The sequence below is a fragment of the Benincasa hispida genome, chromosome 7 (genome assembly GCF_009727055.1).
Source record: "Benincasa hispida cultivar B227 chromosome 7, ASM972705v1, whole genome shotgun sequence".
In the NCBI taxonomy this organism is placed as follows: Eukaryota; Viridiplantae; Streptophyta; class Magnoliopsida; order Cucurbitales; family Cucurbitaceae; genus Benincasa; species Benincasa hispida.
The window spans coordinates 39331752-39352602 of NC_052355.1; the positions used below are offsets into that span (position 1 = coordinate 39331752).

Below are 20851 nucleotides of genomic sequence, written 5' to 3' on the forward strand. Positions count from 1 at the left end.
TTTGTTTTTTCTGTTAATTTATTTATTTCTGTTATTTATTTCATTTTTATTAAATTGCCATTTTATCTTGCATTTTGAGTATCTTTTTTATTCTCTTTTTTTTTAAGTATCTTTTTTTTTTCTGGTCCGTACTTTCAAAAATTCAAATTTAGTTTTACATTTCACTTCAATCTATCTTAAATTTATCCAAATTGATATTTTTAGTATAATCTTTTTTCGAACATCTAACTTCGATATTGATAATATAAATATTGTATCAGTTGACATTTATTTATTTTGACTATATATTAATTTTTTTGTGAAAACATCAAGGTCCTGTTTGGTTTAGGATTCATTTTCGTTTTTACATTTTCAAAAATAAAAAATAAAGGAAAACAATAAAAACGTGTTTGATATACTTATTTTAAAAAATAATTTAAAAAATAGTCTATTTTCAAAAACAATAAATTGCGGTTTTGTTTATTTTAAAAAATTATGAACACAAAATACACTTAAAACATTTACGTCATATTACACAAATTACAAATTGAATATTATAAACTTGTTCTTCGGATACGAGAAATCTGTTTTTTATCTATAAATTGCATCTTTTTATCAATTCTTAGTAAAAAGTTTTTTTTACCACTAAATATATGAATGAATATGAATATCTCACTAGTTTAAATTGTTCGACATTTTATCAATATTAGTCCTACAAATTTGTAGGATCTTCATAAGAGATTTTTTTAAAAAACTTTATCTAGATGGAGATTATTTATAATATTTTCTCGTAAATAATTTGTTATCTTACATAATTTATCACTTGTATTTCGACAATTCAAAAAACATTTATCCTTCATGTAATCTATCTCCACTATTTTTCTTTCTCTTATTATCCATAAAAATTCATTATAATAACAAAAGACTATATTAAATTATTATTTTTAATTATCTAGAATAATGAATTTTACCAAACAAACACAAATTAATCTTCTCTCGCGTTTTCAAATTCACAAACAAACATAGATTTTGATTTTTGAATTCAAATTTCAAAAAACTTTAATTTGGAACCAAACGTGCTTTCGAATTTGTAAAAAGGGAGAATTTGTTTTTGTTTTATACTAATGCTTTGTTTTCAAAAACAAAATTTCAGATCACAAACCAAACCAGATATAACTAATTTTAATACTATTTTAAAATTTATTAAAAAATTATAGATTAATTGATATTTGAAATTACTTAATATGAGGATGAAAAGGAAAATTCTTATAAATAGAAAAAACTCAAAAATATTTACCTTTAGCAAAAAGTTTCAAACGAGTGCTTTGTAATTTTTTGGTATGAAGTGTAAATATTTTTTTATATTTAAAAATATATTTGATTTAGGACTGTTTTCAAATATAAAAAAATGAACTAAAATATTTAACAAAATTTTATAACTCTCAATGCTAGTCTATTAGTGTCTATTAACGTCTATATTTTTTTTTTCTTTTTGAATAGGCAATATTATTATACAACAACAAAAGGGATCCCACAACCCGGGATCAAGGCACCATAGCAACAAAGCATCTACATAAACAACGCACAGTCAGAAGACTCAAAACAACCAACACAAACCAGCACAACCCATAAATAGAGAGACGAACAAACCAAACACAAGCAAAAGGTAAACATAATAAAGAAACCCAAATCGGGGACAACTCAAGAACCATAGAAACTAAGAGGAAGCAAAAGACAATGAACAACAAATAAGCTAGAGGAGGCCATGAAGATCAATCCGCCAAGAGACAACAAGCGCACAGATCATAGAGACAATAAGCTGTAACGAAGAAGACAGCAATCTTGGACGTTCGTCATGCAACCGATGATTCCTCTCCTGCCAAATGTAATAAATTGACGCACACCAAAGGGCTCAAAATAACTTACTCCGAACACGCTTACCTGACCCCATCTGACACACCTAGCTCAACTCTACATCACACCCAGCAATCCGATGGGACGAACCCAAATCAACATATAATTCTAAAATTTTACTTTTAACAGTTTTACCATTTAAAAATAATTTCTCTTTGATCTATTAATAAATATGAGGGAGAAAAGGGGGGAAAAGTGTTATTTTGGTTTTAGTCTATTCCTTAAATGACGCGTATGCTTCATACTACCACCTTCTTTTCCCTTTTCTTCCATCTCTTTAATTTATTTTATAATTTTATACATTTTTATATATAAGTTAAATTACAAATTTTGGTTTTGAATTATAGTTATCTTTAGTTTATTAATATTCATTGAAAAATGTTGGAATGACATTTCATAAGATAAAATCTTGTGGTTTTTTTCAAAGCACATTGATGCCACAGAATAACCCCTTAGGCTAAGATTTTTTTTTGTTGTTTTTTTTCAGAGTTAATTGCTTTGTTCTTTAATATTAAAACTCGTGTAAAATATTCGAAAAAGGCATTAAAGATATATTTGGTTGGAAATATTCGATTGCTACCTCTGTATTTGATTGGTATATATATATATATATATATCTTTAAAATTTTGGTTTTTTTTTTATTCTTGAAAAAGAATAAATTCAAGTTGCAAACAAATACAAGGCTTCTTAATGTAATGTTTAAATTGAAAGGTCACAAAAGCTTTTTTTTTTAGTTGAGAATTCATAAAACTATTAACTTACGACTTTCTTTTCTTTTGTAAAATAATCATTTTATGAGTGAAAATTTTATTTATACAAACTCGTATATACGAGCATATATATATATATATATTGTTTTACCTCTTTAGCCTTTATAAATAAAAGTTCAAATATGCATGTTTAAATTTGATCTTTAGAGAAAAACTAGGTTAAATTACAAGTTTAAATTCCAAACTGCTACGTTTGTGTTTATTTAATCCTAAATTTTACAAATGGGTCTCTAAATTTTTAAAATGTTCAATAATTAACTGTATTTTATATCTAATCACATCCTGAACATTCGATCTTATGTTTAGGAGGCTCGTAAATTTTAAAAATAATTAAATAACTTAACGACCTATTAGACAGAAAATTGCAAAGACCTGCTGATCACAAAATTGAAATATAAGTTTATGTAACCTAATTACGATACAATTGAGAATTCAAAAAATTGCTTAACACTTTTAAAAATTTAAAGAGAAAATAGTTACAAACTTTTCTCAACGAATAATTTAAGCGAAAAATTAGATGAATTGGACGGTGGTAATTGGGACATCACTGGTGGGTTTGAAATAAAATAAAAATATGAATATTAAAAAGAAAAATGGAATAGGAGAAGTTGAAAATAATAGTGTAAATTAGGGGGGTGGAGGATGGGACCCAAATGGCATTGAGAGAGAGAAAAAGGACCCTTAAATTAAACACACTTCTTTGATGAGGAATATGCAATGTGTCAAAACAAGCATACGTGCAAAATATTGTGTAGGCCTCACTACCATAGTGATTAATGAAGACATATGATCACATTATTAATTGGTTGGTACAAAAATACAGCTCAAATAATATCTTTCTAATTTAGTTAAAAAAAACATTTAGATGCTATATGGATTGTACCTACCTATCTTTATATAATCCAAACTCCAATAAAATACTGTCATGTTACAATTTTTTTTAGTATATACGTGTATATGTTTTTCGTAAAGAAAAGGGAATGATGGGATTAAGTACATCTTAGACTTGGGGTGTTTGTGGGTTGGGTTGAGTTTGGTTGGGTTGAACAACTCAATTGTTCGGGTTGTAAACTTTTCAACCCAAATAACCCTTGTTAAAAAATGAACCCAACCCAACCCAACCATGAAATATTTGGGTTAGGTTGATTCAGGTTAATCGAGTCATTTGTTTAAAATTTTGTTCTAAAAAGAAGCACAATGTAAATATGTAAAAATCTTATTTAATTAATTTCATATATTGAATTAACATTAACAATTTAATTTCAATTTATATAGTAAAATTTTTCTTTCTAAAGTACAAAAAACTACTTTTAAGAGTTGTTGAAGAATAAATTATTAAAAAAATATTGGAATTAAATAAAATTAAAATCAATATATATATAAATAATTGTGTTATATGTAATAAAAAAATATAATTTAAAGTTAATAATAAATTTGGGTTGGTTTGGGTTGGTTTTGGTTATATTAGATGAACCCATGAACCAACCCAACCTATAAAATTTTCGTTTGTTTGAACCCAACCCAACCCAACCCGTATGGATTGGGTTGAGTTGATCGGCTTTTTCGGTTATCTGGTTTTTTGAACACCCCTATCTTAGACGGCACCTAATCATTGTTCATTAATTAATCTTAACTCATCATCACTCACATTAAACTATTTAGCTTTATATACATATCTGTAGAAAATTTCATCTAAGGTATTTCTAATTTTTTTAGAAGATTGTAGGTTCAAATTTTATCTTATATGTGAGGTAAAATTCTTACAAAATAAATCTTGTATTTAGTTAGTTCAAGATTAAAGCTTACAAAATTTTTCATTATAACTTTTTGAATATAATTATTCCATTCGACAAAATAGAGAGGAGAAATTTAAATCTAAGACAGAACTAAAAGAGGGTAATTGTCCCTTTCGTTCTTTTATAAGAATTCAATACTTCATAATTAAAAACTTTGAGCATGAGAGATAATATGAATAGAAAATACTCTATAAATTCAAATTTTAATGCGACAACTATTAGAAAGGAGTATGACGTTCAAACCATAATTTTTTTTTTTTGACCATATTATCCACAACAAATGGAAGGTTGTGTTTGGTTTAAATTTTCAAATTTTAGTTTTGAAAATAAGTCATTTTAGAAAAAAAATAAAATAAAAATATTTAGCAATCATTCAAAATAGTTTTTGAAATACTTTCAAGGTGTATTTTAAATATTTTTTATCAAAAGAGTTTAAATAATAATGAGGAGGAAAAAAATTCTCTACTAAATTGAAAGGGGCCTGAAGTGAGGAACTCATTTATATTATTTTTATTAAAAAAAATTTGGGGTGATTATTATTTTGGATATGAATTAAGTAGGTGTGCATAGCTGGTTGAGATCAGATCTGCAAAATGGGGGGAAGGATATTAAAGAAAGGTGGACCATTCATTGTCTTACCCTATATATATATAGTGCTTATAATGCTCAACAGACCAAGCAGTTGCTGTCAAATGTTTAAGTTATTTGGGATAAGATTATGAATGAATAAAGAGAGAATCTGTTCTTTGACAGCATTGACAAAGATTTCTTCTTCTCTCCTTCAATAAATGTATTACATAATAAACACAAAACAACACCCAATCTTTTTTTTCCCCTTTTTATTCAATTTAAAATTTTGCCACTTTAAAAAATTGTCAATAGATCCATAAGCATTTTAACAATCAATATACTTTTTGAACATTTATGACATTTTCCTTTTATATATTGCTTCCCTTTTTTTTATTTTCCTTTTTTTTTTTTTTTTTTTTGGGTTCAAGATCACATGTCCTTTCTATTTTGAAAATTTGAATCTTTTGGCTGTTCTCTGACTTCTTTTAAGACTGCTTTCATCCTTTTTATATATGACAAGTGGATAATAGTAGATATCGCCTGCCTTTTCTATCAACTTAGAAATAAGGTTTGAGGAAGGACAAAATATGACGTGTAATTAAAAATGAGAGACAAAATCAAAGGCTCAACATCTATAACAAATAACGAATAGGATTTTAGCAAACCAAAATACAATTTTGGCCCCATTTGATAGGATAATTATTTTAAAGGTTAAAATTGAAAAATATTTACAAATATAAAAAAATAACACTGTTTATTAATTAGACTACTATCACCTATCATGATTATCACAAATAAACAATAACATTCTGTTATATATATAAATAAGTTCATTTAATTTTTTATTCTTAAAATTTAAGTTATAAACTCTATCTCTTGCTTTATCATCAACTTTCCATCAAAATATTTTTTTAAAAAAAAAATCAAACCAAGTCGTGTTTAGAAAACGAATTTCTATTTTTAGAATTTGACTAAAATATAAAATGTCACACTAAAGAAATCGTGAACAAATATACGATCCTGTTTGTTAACCATTTGATTTTTTATTTTGTTTTTTTAAAATTAAGTCTACTTCATCCACGCGTCTTACAATGCTTCGTATCTTTCTTAAGTAAAAGGATTGAATTCTTAGCTAAATTCCAAATTCCAAATTCCAAAAACAATTTTTTGAAAGCTATTTTTTTTAGTTATCAAAATTTGGTTTTGTTTTTTAAACCATTGATAAAAGTAGATAACAAAGAAAAAAATTTGAAGGTGTAAGTAATGTCCATAAACTTAATTTTCAAAAATAAAAACAAAAAACGGAACCTACAAAAATTTCAAAACCATAGAACGCATTCTCAAACAAGGCCTTTGAAACTCAAATTCAGTTACCAGATGTAAAACATAACATTCAATTGACTGTGTGATAGTAAAGTAAAGAATGCTAATATCTTGCGTAAGATCTGTTTTCCTGTTTTATAAAATCTGAGTTATAATGAGAGAGAAAGGGAAGATGAACCGACAGGGCAACAAGAGCACGATATGAAAGGACGGGGTGGACTATGGAGGGTAAGAAAGTCACAAAAAGTGGTGAAATTAAGAATTGAAAGGGAAGAAGAGAGAGGAGCAAGCATTATATTGATGGGGAAGAATTTCAGATGAGAACTATGAGACAAATAATTAATTTCCAATAACTCTCTTGGCCTCACTTTCTGCCATCCAATACGCAGCACTGTCCAATCCTTTCAAAACATTTTGTGTTTTTAAGGTATCAAAAAAATGACATTCACAGCCTGTCTTCTACTGCCACGGTCTGATTCCCCCTATTTTCCATCCGACACATGTTTTTTCCCTTTTTCTTTTCCATTTCCTACAGCACCTGTCACTGTTGCATCATCCCCTGGAATCAGCAACCAAAAAAAAAAAAAAAAAAGAAGAAGAAGAAAAATATTGTACCATCCCAGTGAAATGGTTTACAGTTGGCGACCTAGAGCAAGCGAATTAATTCATTCTCTAGGGATTTGAGAATTCTCCTTCTACTCTATTTCTTGGTCTTTGTGATCTCAATGTCTGGTGGCCTATGAACTTGTTAAACTGTTTGAATCTCTCCCTCGGAGGCCAGAATGGTGATGAGTTAGCTAGCATTTTTTTTATATTCACGAGTATCCGAACTAGCTTATACATAACTCGACTAATCTCATAGAACAATTCATCTAACCCTACAACATTTGGATGTCAAAGAAACTAGTATGATATTAAATCTTAAGTAAATTGAACCCATGATCTCTTAGTCTTATAAAGGTGATGTCCCGTTAGAGTTAGCTAGCATCTAGAAACTTTAGCTCTCATCACAATTTGGTGTCAATGATCTTGACGATGGCACAGAAAAAAATTTCCATTCTTTGGGGGCTCCTTTGCTGTTTTCACAGAAATGCAAGGACCCAACATCTTAAAAAGGAAGAATAGGGAAAGATACAGACTGTGTAAGGAGGACCCAGAGTCTTTAAAAAGAAGAGTCAGGAAAGGTGCAGACTGTGCTGTACTGTTGCATCTTTCACCCCTTCCTGACATCATGGCTGTTTTTGAGAACTAGACATTGTTTACCTGTCACCCAGGCTACCATAATTTAATTTGAAATCAAAGATTTCACTTGGGAATTTTACAGGCCTACTATTCTTTTTGCCCCCCACCCAAAAAAATGATATTTTACAAGTATGTGACTAGGGTCTAAATAAATTTATATACAAAAATAATCACATATAATTTCCTGAACCAAACCTTGCAGTGTTTCATCATCGCTTTCACCACATCCTTTGCTATCATGACTTCTCTGGTCCCCTCATTATTCAACTCCAGTGCTTTCATACTCAGCCCTATGGTCCAAGTTCTAGCCTAGGAATTGAATGTTCTTGTATTTTCATGAACCCCGAGTTCTGCTCTGCTCCTCTAGATCTGTTATGATAAAGTAATTGCAAAATCTTAAAGTTTGCCATCTATTAAGTTTTTTACTTTTTGTTCTCATGGTCAAAAGAAAAATCCAGAAATCATGAGATTCAGGGCGAAGAGCAATACCTGAGCTTCATTGATTGTGCCCTGCTGTTACTGCGTTCTCAAAATATGCTTCCGTTAAAAGGTGGAAGTGCCGGATTAGTTATGATCCTTCTTGCTCCTCTTTAGCATCATAGACATTTGGTTGACATAGTCGTGCCCCGTCTGATTTGCACCCATCAACCACTCAAGAGCCTCAGCTGCTGCATCCTTTTCTGCATTCTTTTTGTTGGTACAAGGTTGTCCCATGATTTGCAGTCCATTAAATTCCACGGTTGCTCGGAATTGATTATTCTTCAATTGCTTAGTCTTATAGATGGGAGCAGCATATCCAGCCCTCGTGAGTAAAGTCTGGAGCTGACTCTTAGAATTGTCACCACCAGGTCCACTTTCAATTCTTGAAACAGCAGTTGGTGCTGCTGCAGGAGCTGATGTCTTGGAAGGATGCTGAAGGATTTGGCGGCCAAAAATGAATCGACCTTCACACTGGTCTTCTGAAATAAGCAAGCGTACTGCAGATAGGAGCTCATGGTGGGAGTGCAAGTCCATCTTCGGATTTAGTAGCTGTACATTGACCAAATCAATTAATAGAAGCACTTAGGCTCGTCTAGTTCGGTAGAAATTCGCTATTTTCAGTAGTTTTAAATTTGGGTAAATTGAGGAGAGAGAGGGGGGGGCGGGGGTTAAGGGGTAAGAGAGCACATATTATCAACTAAAACTAGAGTAAACAAAAACCACAGATCCTATCAATACACAAAATACAATATTCCACTTACCTTCATCTGTATAAACTCTTCAAGTTCCATTCTCAACTTCTGATATGTCTCTGCTACGTCAGGTTTCATAAAAAATTCCAAAAAACCACCCAACATTTTCAAGTGTCCCTCCTACAAGAACAAGAATTTATTACTACATTTTGAATTTGAAACGACAATGTATGATTTTTTTTGGCAATAAGAAAAAAAGAAGAAAAATAAATGCAGCAGAAAAACGGGGATTGCACAAACTTCCACATGGGAGTGTTGATCCCATAGGAGTACTTACATGATCACCTTTTGAGATGCTTCCTCCAAAGAGAAGCAGCATCGAGTCAGAGATAGCTGTTGAATCTCGAAGGAAAATGGAGTTCACTTTAATCTTCTCGTTGAAAACTATCCATGGATACGGAATTCTCGACTCTCGAGCATTGACTGAGTTCTATACAGCAAAGTGAAGAAGGGATTAAAAGAATGATAATAAATAACTGTAATATCTTTGCTACATTTCTTGTCAAAAGGGGAAAAGAAAATCCAGGACATATATGTAGTTGAAGAACATGCTTACCGAATAGAGAAGCACCTGGCCATCCTCCATAGTTTTGAGAGAAAACGACTTCTCATTATGCTGCATGCGATTAATGTTAGAGAAAATTAAGACTACAGAAATAAACAAGGTATATATTTGGGGCATGCACAAAAAAGAAAACAAAAAAAACTGATCTACTTGATAGAGACAATTATAGACAAGAGGCAAAGGGCATGTCTTATGAAGAACAGACAATGGCACAAGGCAACACAGAGGCATAGACAGACATAACGACATGCTATCTCAAAAAAGCTGGGACACAATATTGCAGGGGCATTGATTTAGAAATATCTGCACAAATTTTAGTCCTTCAAGCATTGTAAATTTTAGGTTTTCATAAGGGGCATGCACAAGCATTTGTTTAAAAGAAAAATAAATGATTCAAATACAATTTTTGGGGGAGTTAGCTGATTCAGATTCTTCAGCGATTTGGAAGGAAATTATGATGGGGGGTTTCAAAAATAGAAAAATATAAGAAACTATTTACACAAAATAGCAAAATTTTAATCTTCTTTGATAGAGACTGATAGAATTTCATCAGTGTCTATTAGTTATAAAAATTGATAGAAGTCTATCACTGATAGATGCTGATAGAACCATTATTTGGTTCTTTTGCTATTTCTGTAAATAATGACATTTTCTCTATCTGTGAAAATTTTTCAATTATAAAATCTTACATTATTATTATTATTTTATTATTTAATCTAAACCAAATTAGGGCCCAATTGCCTCTTCCTTGTCTTTGGCTTCAACCCTAATTACATAATAGGGTAATAAAACATAGAGACGTGCATTCTCAATTCAATTTATTCGTAAGAATATATATATATAAACATAAAAAAGTAATTATATTCCACAATCGTTTAGCATTTTCCAATTATATTTTTCTAAACTCGTGACTTTGTGTGTGCGTGTTTTAGGTTTTTCCTATGCAAAAATTGGTCTCTAGTCTTTAATGAACATTTTAAGGTTTGGATCAAAGATATATTTTAATTCCTGTATTCATTCTCTATACAAAAGATGTTCCACACATAGAATTCTGTACTTTGCATCCTGCTCCATCTCTCTCATCATCCATCTCCACTTGTTCAGTCGTTCTTTAGAAAAAATAATAATAATTGAATACACCAACATGTGTTCTGCAATAATGTCCTTGTTGAATCTATGACTGACACTGACAGTCTGCACAAAGTAGCATTACAATGTCCACACGTTCTATAGCAAATGATTCGGCCAATCAAATGATAACTTGTAATAAGGCAACTTTTTTTTTTTTAGAATTCTATTGAAACAGGGTAACTTGACCTCAACAATAAACCATGAACTATAAATGGCGTGGGGGGTGTTTAAAATTAATAAAAGATGCAACATACCACAACGGAGCAAACTCCAGGATAGAGGCCATAGCAAATAACTGCACGTATGAGTTGTTCATCAAGACTCCAAGCATTGTAGGTGTCTGAGTACCCATCAACCAAGCCAGTATCTCTAAGTAAAGAAAAAAACTCCTTCCTTAGTGAATCAATAGCCTTCATCGATTGTACAGAAAGAAAGTTCTTCCAACAAAAGTCATATCCACCAAAGTTCCTCTCAGCTTCTTTCCATCCCCCATAAGCCCGGATAATAGCAAGGTGGTCACTATGATCTTGTGAAAATTGGGATTTTGCAGCCTCTGCAACCTTTAAATAAACAAAACAAAAAATATTAATGTGGGAAGTGGGAACTGTTTCTGTTTCTATTATTTTGATTTTAAGTTTGTCTTGTGATCATTTTTCCTTTTACAGAAGACCTTTTATTCAGTAAATGAACAATATTGGAGAGGGCGAAGATAAGATATCACTCTATATCTAAAAGAAAATGAGATAGAGAAAAAATTCAATGAGATCTCTCACTCTCCATTGACTTTGCGGGTGAAAAATTGGTAGGACCTAAGAAGGCCATACAAGCATGGGACTAAAAAAAAAAAAAAACCCAGTATTTGTACCAACCTCCCAACTGGGAAAGACAAATTCCCAGTACCATATCCAGTACAACCCACAATTTAATATCACCCATTGCTAGAAGTCCCGGGTCACCTTCTCAATCTCTGACATGCAAGTGTGAGCTTGCTTTAAATAGAAAAGAAATAAATAGGAACAATAAAGAGAACTGGCCTAATTAAAATCATATGCTCTCTCACGGACCAACAGGCTCCCTAAAAGCCTTTCCAAAATGGTATCGTAAAACAATTTTGACTTTAGGTTACCCCGCAAGGGAAAACCTAAGTACTGAAGAGGTCAATCACTTGCGAAGCACCAACAATCTTCAGCCTCTTTCTTGACCTCCTTTAAACACTTACTACCAGCCACAAGCAGTAGGCTTAACCAAATTAATGTTGAGGGGTTCGGCTCCATTAATTGAACAATAAGAAAGAATATACAAAGGCATACAAAAAAGAACCAGACAACAAAATAAGTCCAAAATCCTAACTACATAAACAAATTTCAATCCAAAAAAATAAGACGAAGTTGATAATTAAAAAAAGCCGAGTTATGGATGGCCACAAAGGGGCATAAATAAATTCCAGGTAACATGATGAATTTGACCACTTAACACCTAAAGCAAATGTAAAGCCTATTATATGATATACCATTGATGCAAGCAAACTTACATCCTTCTTCTCAAGTGGCGTTAGAAAAGGGTCTCTCACACTAAGGCCAGCAACAACGGTCAAAATTGGATCCAAACAATTGAAGATAGCACCTACTATCAACATCTTTCCTAGTTTAGGTTCCATTGGGAGCATAGTCAAATAACGACCTGTCAGAAGCATGGAGGAATGAGGTCATCTATTCCAAATTACAAACTACAGAATACCATAAGGTATAATCATCAGAAGAAAAGGTAAAAGTTAGACCTTACTCCATACCTAAAACAGTTAGATTTTCACTCTCATCAAATGCTCCAATGATCTTCAAATATTCAATAGCATTCTGAACCTGCAAACAATGGTTCACTAAAAATTATAACAGCAAACATGAAAGAGTACAGGTCAGTGGATATACATGCAAAGGGAACTCATAGACAAAGAAATGTGAAAGTTTTAAATGCATCAACTTCACTATAAACTGTATCCAGATTGAAATACGGTGAAAGACCAACCGCAAGTAGCTCTGGTGACTGCAAAGCCCTGGATAGAAACTCAGATATACTTCCCAGCTTTAAGCTTTTTATTTGCAAGCAGAGGGACTGTAAAGGTGTTCTCAATATTTCTGGTAGCTGATACTCAGAGAAAGAACCAAACACACACCTAGGGTATAGATGGTAACATTCTCCTGGTTGAACACGGCCAGCCCTTCCTCTTCTCTATAAGGCAAGAAAATAAAACAATCAAAATTAATGAACTATAAAAGATTTGAAATACTGAAAGTATCTCTTAACCTCTGCACATATACACAGTTCACATTGTCATCCATGGGTAAATTTTTAGAAAAAGAAAAGGAATGTAGCAAAGCACATAAATAAAATTTCAGACGAGGAAATAAGAAAAAAAGAAACCCCAACTCCCAAAACTGTCACATATTTGATTGCAGATATATTCACAAATGAATTATTGGGGAAACATGAAGCTTTCGGCCTGATATACAAGAATAATAACCCTGCCATTAATGAGTGCTTCCAATTATTACTGTGCTAGGCCACAACAAAACTAATTTATTTCCCGCCCCCAAGAGTTGAAATACATTTTCATATCTCATTCTTCCACGTTAACAGCATTTGTTTCTTTCATCACCTTTTATTCCATTATGCTATGTTTTCATTAGGTCATCCATGTTAAAGCATAGGTACACAATCAGGTCATTGTAAACCATGAAGGGATATATCCACAAATCATTTTAACCAGGGGTTTTTATCTGTACTCGCTTTCCAATTAAGCCAAAACAGTTCATATTTCATCCTCAACTAACCTAATGAGCTCACAGAAATTCCAACAAAAAACCATGAAAGTTTGATGTATCAAACAGAGAAAACCAGAAGAAATGCTCATAAATTTTACTGCATTTGTCTGTTGATAGGTAACCTCCATATCATTCTACAAAAACTGTCAAGGGATAACTACGGTCACATAGTGGATTGAATTGCCTAGTAAACATCCTACATGCTTCCCTGCTTTTTCCCAAGTTAAAAAGTTCAAGAAATAATTATCTTGATACTTAGTTAGATTTGATTAAAAAGAGACTTTCTGAGAACTGATTCAAAATACATGTTATAGCAATTGGCACAGAAAATTTAAAAGCTGGAAACAGGAGAATAATGCCTTCTATAACTCAGATCCTACGCTGAAAGATACTAATAATATCTACCAATATTTAATCAGCCTTTCTATCGTTTTAAATTTAACATTATACTGCAGCCTGGTAGAGCAATTCGAGACAATGCTCTGGCATCTGAAGACGGATAAGGATTAGTTAAAAGATTAAATGAACTTGTCTGAAGAGAAAAATAATAATAAGTAAAAACCCTCCAACAAAGGAAAATTGGAAAGAAAAGAAAATGCACGAGTAAAATATATGGTACATCTCAAATTCAAGTATGCATAGAGAAACATTCAAACCAAAAACAAAATGGAGATTCCATCCCATATAGTTCCATGTATATGCTTAACATCCAAGGGAAATAACCCATATTTTTAGCAAGAGAATATAACCTTACTTGTTGAGCAGAAACCTTGGATATCCAAGAGGGAAGCAAACAAGGAGTGTTATTTAAAGCATCATACGATGTTTCTTTGGCCTTTCCACAGTCGAGAACATACACAACATCATTAATCGTGATACTTGTCTCAGCAATATTTGTTGCAAGCACTACCTTCCTCACTCCTTTGTCAGGTTCAGTAAATATCAACCTCTGCAGATATTTGACATTAGCACTGAAACATTGATGGATATACAAATTTGTGAAATAAAATTTTAGAAAGAACAAAAAAAACAGCCTAGAGTACATAGGATTGCATTCATCATAGTCACTAGAGAAAGTACGATCATAGTCCTCCATCTCAATAAAGATGTATTGACTTCTCATGTAGAAAGAATAAAGCATATTCATGCTAACTAATATCTCATGCAGAGAAATGTGGCAAATCAAATCATTCTGTTTCCACAATCAAATATTACCTGCTCTGAACTGGCCATTGAACCATGGCATGCCAACAACATGACACGACTTGGATCTCCTAATAAAGGATGAGACTGAAGTTTCTCCTTCAGAGAACTGATGTCATCCCACCCAGTCATAAAAACAAGAATAGCTCCCGGTGTTTCGCTCTCACATATCCTGACTAGAAGATATTCTATGAGATTAAAACCAAGACAGTCTGGATTCCAACACGATAAAGACTCCTGAGTTTGAAGACTGTACTCCTTAAAATCAGCTGCCATAAGTGCATCCTAATTACAAAAGTTCCAAGCAGGCAAAAACATTAGCAGATTAGGATTTTAAAGCATTAGTGCATCGAAAAACTTCCATACCTGAACAGTGGAGGCAATCTGGGTTTTCCTTTTTCTTGGTGCTTGTTTGCTCATTTTCCACGTCTTCTCTTGACCGTAATCATCTATTTGATTGTATGGAGTTAATCTGTAACCCGTCATTTCTAGAATATCCTCCAGAAAATGAGTTCGGACAGGGTGTGTGAATCCCTAATGCAGACCAAAGCAAAGGATTCAGCGCTACATTCAACTAAAATTCCAGTCCTTGATTTGAGCTAACTTACACCAACAGGGAAAGGATTCAAAATGAAGATCTTGAAATTATTTCAACGCCAACTCAAACAACCAACATTGAGAAATATTGCCTTTTTAGGGTCATTTAGATCTAAGAAAAAAATTCAACTCTTTAGTCGATTGCCCCCTTAGTCTGCTATTTCCAAGTTGGCCATTTCTCAAATTATTTTCACAAAATGCCTACCTCTGGGATTGAACAAATCTCTCTGAAAAAAAAAGAAACATGAGGGTCTGACTCTGAAAATAATTACACAATAACCTTAATATTACAAGTTACAGTTCCTAAAAACTGATTTGCAACAACAACGATAAATAATTATTATTATTATAAAAATTATAGTTAACAAAATAACCCTAACTAACTAACTAACTAAAAAAACCTACCAAACAGTCCTATGTTTGAATCTCTGCAAACTATGATTTTAGTTAAATGAAGCCAAGCTTCTTCACAACAATGCTCAACCCATGGAGTTATACCACAACAATGTTTTCAAGCAAGAAACAATAGATAATACAAGTCTAATTATAAGTTACGGACATTCAACATTCAAATTCAGTCATAGAGGAACAAAACTGAATGGCAAACAACATGGTACCACAACAACATTGAATTCTGTTCTCCAAAAACAATAACAAACTTCTTATTACCGGAATGTGAATTATTTGAGCCCCACCAAAGTAGGATGAGAAAAGTTCTGCATCTAAAGTTGCACTCATTAGAATCAACCTCAATTCTGGTCGACGAGGAAGGAGATCTTTCAGGACAATGAGAAGAAAATCTGGAATGAAACAAATAAAAAAATTGGAACTAGAAGTTATAATTTTCATAGACCAAAATCACCTACTTGAACCACTCATCACCTTCGTTCATTCCACGCTCATGAATTTCGTCAACAATAACATGAGTTATGCCTTTCAAATTTCTATCAACCAACAATCTTCTCAACAAGATACCCGTGGTGCAAAAAAGAAGATGAGTATCCCTCCCTTTCATACCCTCCAACCGCACTTTATAACCAACCTTGAAGAGAAACATGAAGAAACAGAAACTTTATCATAATCCATGCATGACGTTAGATGGCAATGGTTATGGTTCGAGATTTTTAGCTGCTTACAGATTCACCCAATTTCTCCCCTCTTTCAGAAGCAACTCTCTCAGAGACAGACATAGCAGATATTCGTCTTGGCTGTGTACATATGATGTTGCAAACAACCCCACGGAGTGATTCTATTTCTGATTCCAAAATGAACTGGGGAACTTGCGTAGTCTTGCCACAACCAGTTTCACCTGAAATAATAATAACCTGCAGATCCAAAATTCAGCCATTATAGGCAAATATTTATTAGGGAGATTACTAATGATTTTTGTAGTATGCACTGATAACATGTCACAAAATAATGAACAATAGAACGCAGGATGTAATAAATAAAAAATACTTGAAAGTTTTCCCATCAAGGTATATTTGGCAAATAAGGCTAATATAATATGGGAGAGATGAAAAACCAATTTCTTTTCCAAAACCATAATGTGGAAAGAGCTTTCATCAACATAAACATTTTAAAGATGGTATAACAGAACTGAAGTTTTTTGAGTTGTTCTAAAGAACACACGGGTCCATTTTCGTATTATTAAACAAACAATGGTAGACAAAAATTTCAAAATGGTACTTTTTTTTTTTTTTTTTTTTTGATATATGTGAGTGTCCGGGTCACCTTACGTGCATCTCGACTAATCTCATAGGACACCCTGCCTAACTCTACAACATTGAGTGTCAAGGGAACCAGAAAAATATTAAATCCTAGGTAAGATGCTATCGATTGAACCCAAAAAATGGTAAACTGTTCTTTTATAAGAAAAAGAGATTTTTTTCTTTTTCTGTTTAACGAAGGATAAGCATTCCAACTTTCAATCCCAACATATCATCTCAAGAAACAATAACCGTTAAATGTATACAAATACAAAATACGAGCAGCAAGAAATCCATACAACACCAAGGAGATTCTAAAAGAAAGAGAGTGATTAATTTATATTTTTAAGGAATTCTGCTACGAGGCTCCAACTGGAAAAGTGAGGAGATTATAGTCCAAAAGAATTCAAGAATCCATTCCTCAGTCCGAAATGTTCTTCTAATTCTCTCTGTCCAGAGCTAACAAAAACTGAAAAAATGGAGTTGATCCAAAGAACATCTCTCTGATAGATTTGTTATACAGGGTAGTGAAAATGCAACTTGGCTATTAAATTGATAACTATGAAGACTCCATTCATTGACAATTTATAATGAAATGATGAGTTAACATGCCAGAGCAAGTTAAAAAGACATGATATCTTAATATATAAAACCACGAACAACCTGATTCTGTGAGATTGTGGCCAATAATGCATCCTTCTCCTTGTAAGCAGGGAGATTTTTCCGAAATTCCAGCATTTCCCTTCCTTCAAGTGATGACTGATTTTACAAAACAATGTAAGAATTAAAATGTTAACAAAAACTACACCAGATAAAAATCTACATTTTGAGACATGATAAAAATGAGTTAAACCTGAAAGGTGTCAAAACATGTTCTACAGACCAGTCCTCAGATGACTTCGAAAGTCAAGATAATAATACTTAAAAGCATTGTCTTATCAATATATACAAATGTGTACATAACAACGTTTTTCTGCCTAAAAGATATAAATATTTCTGCATAAAACTTTAAAAAATCCCACTCATTCATCCCAAATCGCTTGAAAATGAGAAGCCTGCTAATTTTAACTTGATCTCATAAATAAAATTTACACTTCAGAGTGTTCAGTCGTTATTCAAATTGTACAAACTTAAGATCCAAAATGAAATTTCTTCAACAAGTTCGGTTACAATAATTCTCCACTAGCAAAAAAAATGATTGCCAAATCGCTCTAGTATTTCCTAATTTAATAAATGCTGTTACATGCATCAAATGGACCTCAAAGTCACTTGCTTTCTCAACTATAAAATAAGCTCCGTGTAAACTCTCAAGTAGCAGGACTGTATTTCAAAGATGAAATACAAGCATCTTAAGAACCAAAAAAAATCTTGCACGAGTAATCAGCAAAGTTTGTTTGTGCATTGCATCATAATAGTCATAAACCCTACTGAACATTGAAACCTATAATATAAGTTCGAAATTTATTCAACAAAATGAAATGCTCTGAGGGATAAAGCAAACAGGTTGTTTTAGGGAAAATCGAACCTGCCAAGCCTGCTGTTGATCACGCAGATGTGAACTTCTCCTCCAAAGAATTTTATCCATCACAGCCTTACTAGATGCTTGTGGCTCAGGTTGCTCAAAAAGCCCTTCATCTGTAGCGATGCTACCACTGCTGCTTGATCTAGAGACGGAGATATCTTGAAAACCTTTACACATAGACTTTTGAGAGAGAAATTCTCCCAGATGTTCATCAACTCTTCTAAGCAACCCAGGAGGCAAAGAGACCTGTTCACATTCAAAAAGCCTTCAACTTCTGGAGAAATATGCATAAAAGTAGACTAGGAAAAGTAAACCCAAAAATTGTAAACTTCAAAATGAAGAACAAATACAACTGTTCATTCTTGTGATATCAATGCATTAAATCATAAAATAATGACAAGCTGCCAATGATGCAAAGAAAAATATGGCTTCCCAGTGAAGAAATCTATGATAATTAGTACATGCAGGTGGTTTTAGAATATGTGAAAACAACCACAAGCTGTAAAATGAAAACATCAATTATAATACCTCTCTCTGTGGACGCCGATCATCCAAATCAAATCTGTAGTTCGGCAATGGAACCTTACTAAAAACAGCAACTTTGGCATATAGATGGCTACCAAGAATGACAACCAGAACATTTAGGATAAAAACCATCTATTTTAGTGGAAAGCACATTGCAGGTTCAAAGGAATCAAAAGTTACCAATAAAGTCCCATTCTACTTGCCAAAGCAGCTATTTCCTCAAAGTCTTGTCTATCTTTTTTCTCCCTTGAAATTAACTCTTGCTTCTCCTTGTCACGTAAAAGTAATGCTAACTTCCTTTTCCACAAATCAATGTTGACAGAAGGTGGAAAACCCTGTACATATTTCGATAACTTATATAACAGTCTGGTAAGAAATTAAATAAAAACATATAAAACATATCAAATCAAAGTACATGCTGACATACTACAGATATACAGCATGATTAAATAAGAAACGATCATCTACTATTAAAGGCGCCACAAACAAGTAGCATCATACAAAAGTTCTAAAAAGGTCGGCCTTCACCTCTAAAATTCAGTCCCAAAAAACGAGTAGAAACACAAAATCATCTACTTTTGAAGGCGCCAGTCAAATTTCTTGATGGTATCAAAAAGTTCATCCAAAATTCTCCTAATTAAGAACAATGACTAAACAAGTAGTCAATATTGTCACATGCAGCCCGACATCCACATGCGTATACCAATAAACCAGTCACCTAACGGAAGTCATAGCCAACATGAAATAACCGATAAACTAACTATATAACTTTGTCAATTGTTGAGTCACATTTTGTCACATGAACATAGCTCGATCAAACACTTAACTGGAACAAAATCAAATAAAATCCAATCCAGTAAAAGAACTGCCTGAATTCAAGTAAATGGAGAAGCTACTTAACCGCGCCCTATACTAATTCCCGCTGGAGAAGCAAGGCTTTAAGTCAAACGCACGCCAGACATTTGACAGAATTAAGAATACGGCGCTAATCAAGTAAAAACAGCAAAATAATAAAACCTCACCGATTGATGCGAACACTCGAAATTACAAGTCCAACTCTCTACGGGAGCCGCATCGTTGTAGGCCGAATCATACTGCAGGGAATTAAAACGCGAGTTCCCCGTTGGAAGCTGTTCTTGAGATCGCAGGCAAGGCGGACCAGTAGTTCCTGAATCGAGCAGCGAGGCTGGAGCCGCCTTAAGCTTGCAGTCAAGAGCGGAAACAGGAGAGGAAGTATTAGAAGGAGTAACGACGGAGCGGAGACGGATGTGAGGAGGGACGTAAACAGCGCCATTGGAGGAAGGAGTGCGGTCCTTCATTGGGAATGTGGGAGGGTTTTAGGGTTTTGGGAAGTGGAGAAAGGCGATGGAATTGCAGAGAGGAAAGAGAAAGAGGAAGAAGATGAAATGGCATGCAAGGGGAAGAGGATTGAGGAGTTGAGAATTCAGAGGGGGAAGAAGGAAGATTCCATTGAAGGGGGAGGTGGTTTTAGAGGTTTTGGAGTTTGTTGAAAGAGAGAGATAAAATGGTGGCTGAGGAGAGAAGACAGTGAAGAAAAGGGAAAGAAGAACGTGTTTTTTTTTTTTTTTTTTTTTTTGACAGTTTTTGAGCTTGGTATAAGTGGCCGTGGAACGGCGCAGTCGAGAAACCTACTCGTTTCGAGTCCTCGATCCGACGTGGCTTTATAGGAATAACCCATGATTTTCCACGTCAGATTCGTTTTGTTGCTGCGTCCAGCCTCGCACTCCACGTCGATTTTTATAAAGAAAAGATATCTCCGTAAAATGAAAATACAACCAAGTTGAGAGATATTTTTTCGAGAAATCAAAGATTATCATAATATTTGTTAAGGTATTTTATTCTCTCCAACACATGTTGTAACTAATTTTGTTGTTTAGCCTTCTTTTAATTTAGAAGAATACAAGATTCGTTGACACTTTTCTTACCTTAATT

The 20851-nt window shown here is 33.0% G+C and overlaps 1 protein-coding gene across 1 annotated transcript; it reads right to left on the minus strand.

Moving 5' to 3' along the window:
• Nucleotides 1-7404: 7404 nt before the first annotated feature.
• Nucleotides 7405-20505, minus strand: LOC120081436 (DExH-box ATP-dependent RNA helicase DExH5, mitochondrial). Its single transcript, XM_039036295.1, has 20 exons — nucleotides 19921-20505; nucleotides 19079-19233; nucleotides 18902-18989; nucleotides 18377-18619; nucleotides 17515-17610; nucleotides 16279-16467; nucleotides 16025-16184; nucleotides 15812-15942; nucleotides 14912-15079; nucleotides 14558-14830; nucleotides 14097-14291; nucleotides 12546-12749; nucleotides 12313-12382; nucleotides 12055-12203; nucleotides 10778-11083; nucleotides 9384-9443; nucleotides 9105-9257; nucleotides 8837-8947; nucleotides 8085-8624; nucleotides 7405-7964 (listed from the first exon to the last, which is right to left on the minus strand). The coding sequence occupies exons 1-19, from the start codon at nucleotides 20215-20217 to the stop codon at nucleotides 8160-8162; spliced, it is 3513 nt and encodes a 1170-aa protein (XP_038892223.1). The 5' UTR covers nucleotides 20218-20505; the 3' UTR covers nucleotides 7405-7964; nucleotides 8085-8159.
• Nucleotides 20506-20851: the final 346 nt, after the last annotated feature.

Bases quoted from the DNA above. Each gene is read 5' to 3' on its own strand.
- LOC120081436 (XM_039036295.1), bottom strand. From the start codon at position 20,217: ATGAAGGACCGCACTCCTTCCTCCAATGGCGCTGTTTACGTCCCTCCT. The intron at 18,620-18,901 runs GTATTATAATTG...GAATGTGAACAG, and splicing joins ATCGGCGTCCACAGAGAGAG to GTCTCTTTGCCTCCTGGGTT. The intron at 8,625-8,836 runs GTAAGTGGAATA...GTCAATGTACAG, and splicing joins AAGAGTTTATACAGATGAAG to CTACTAAATCCGAAGATGGA.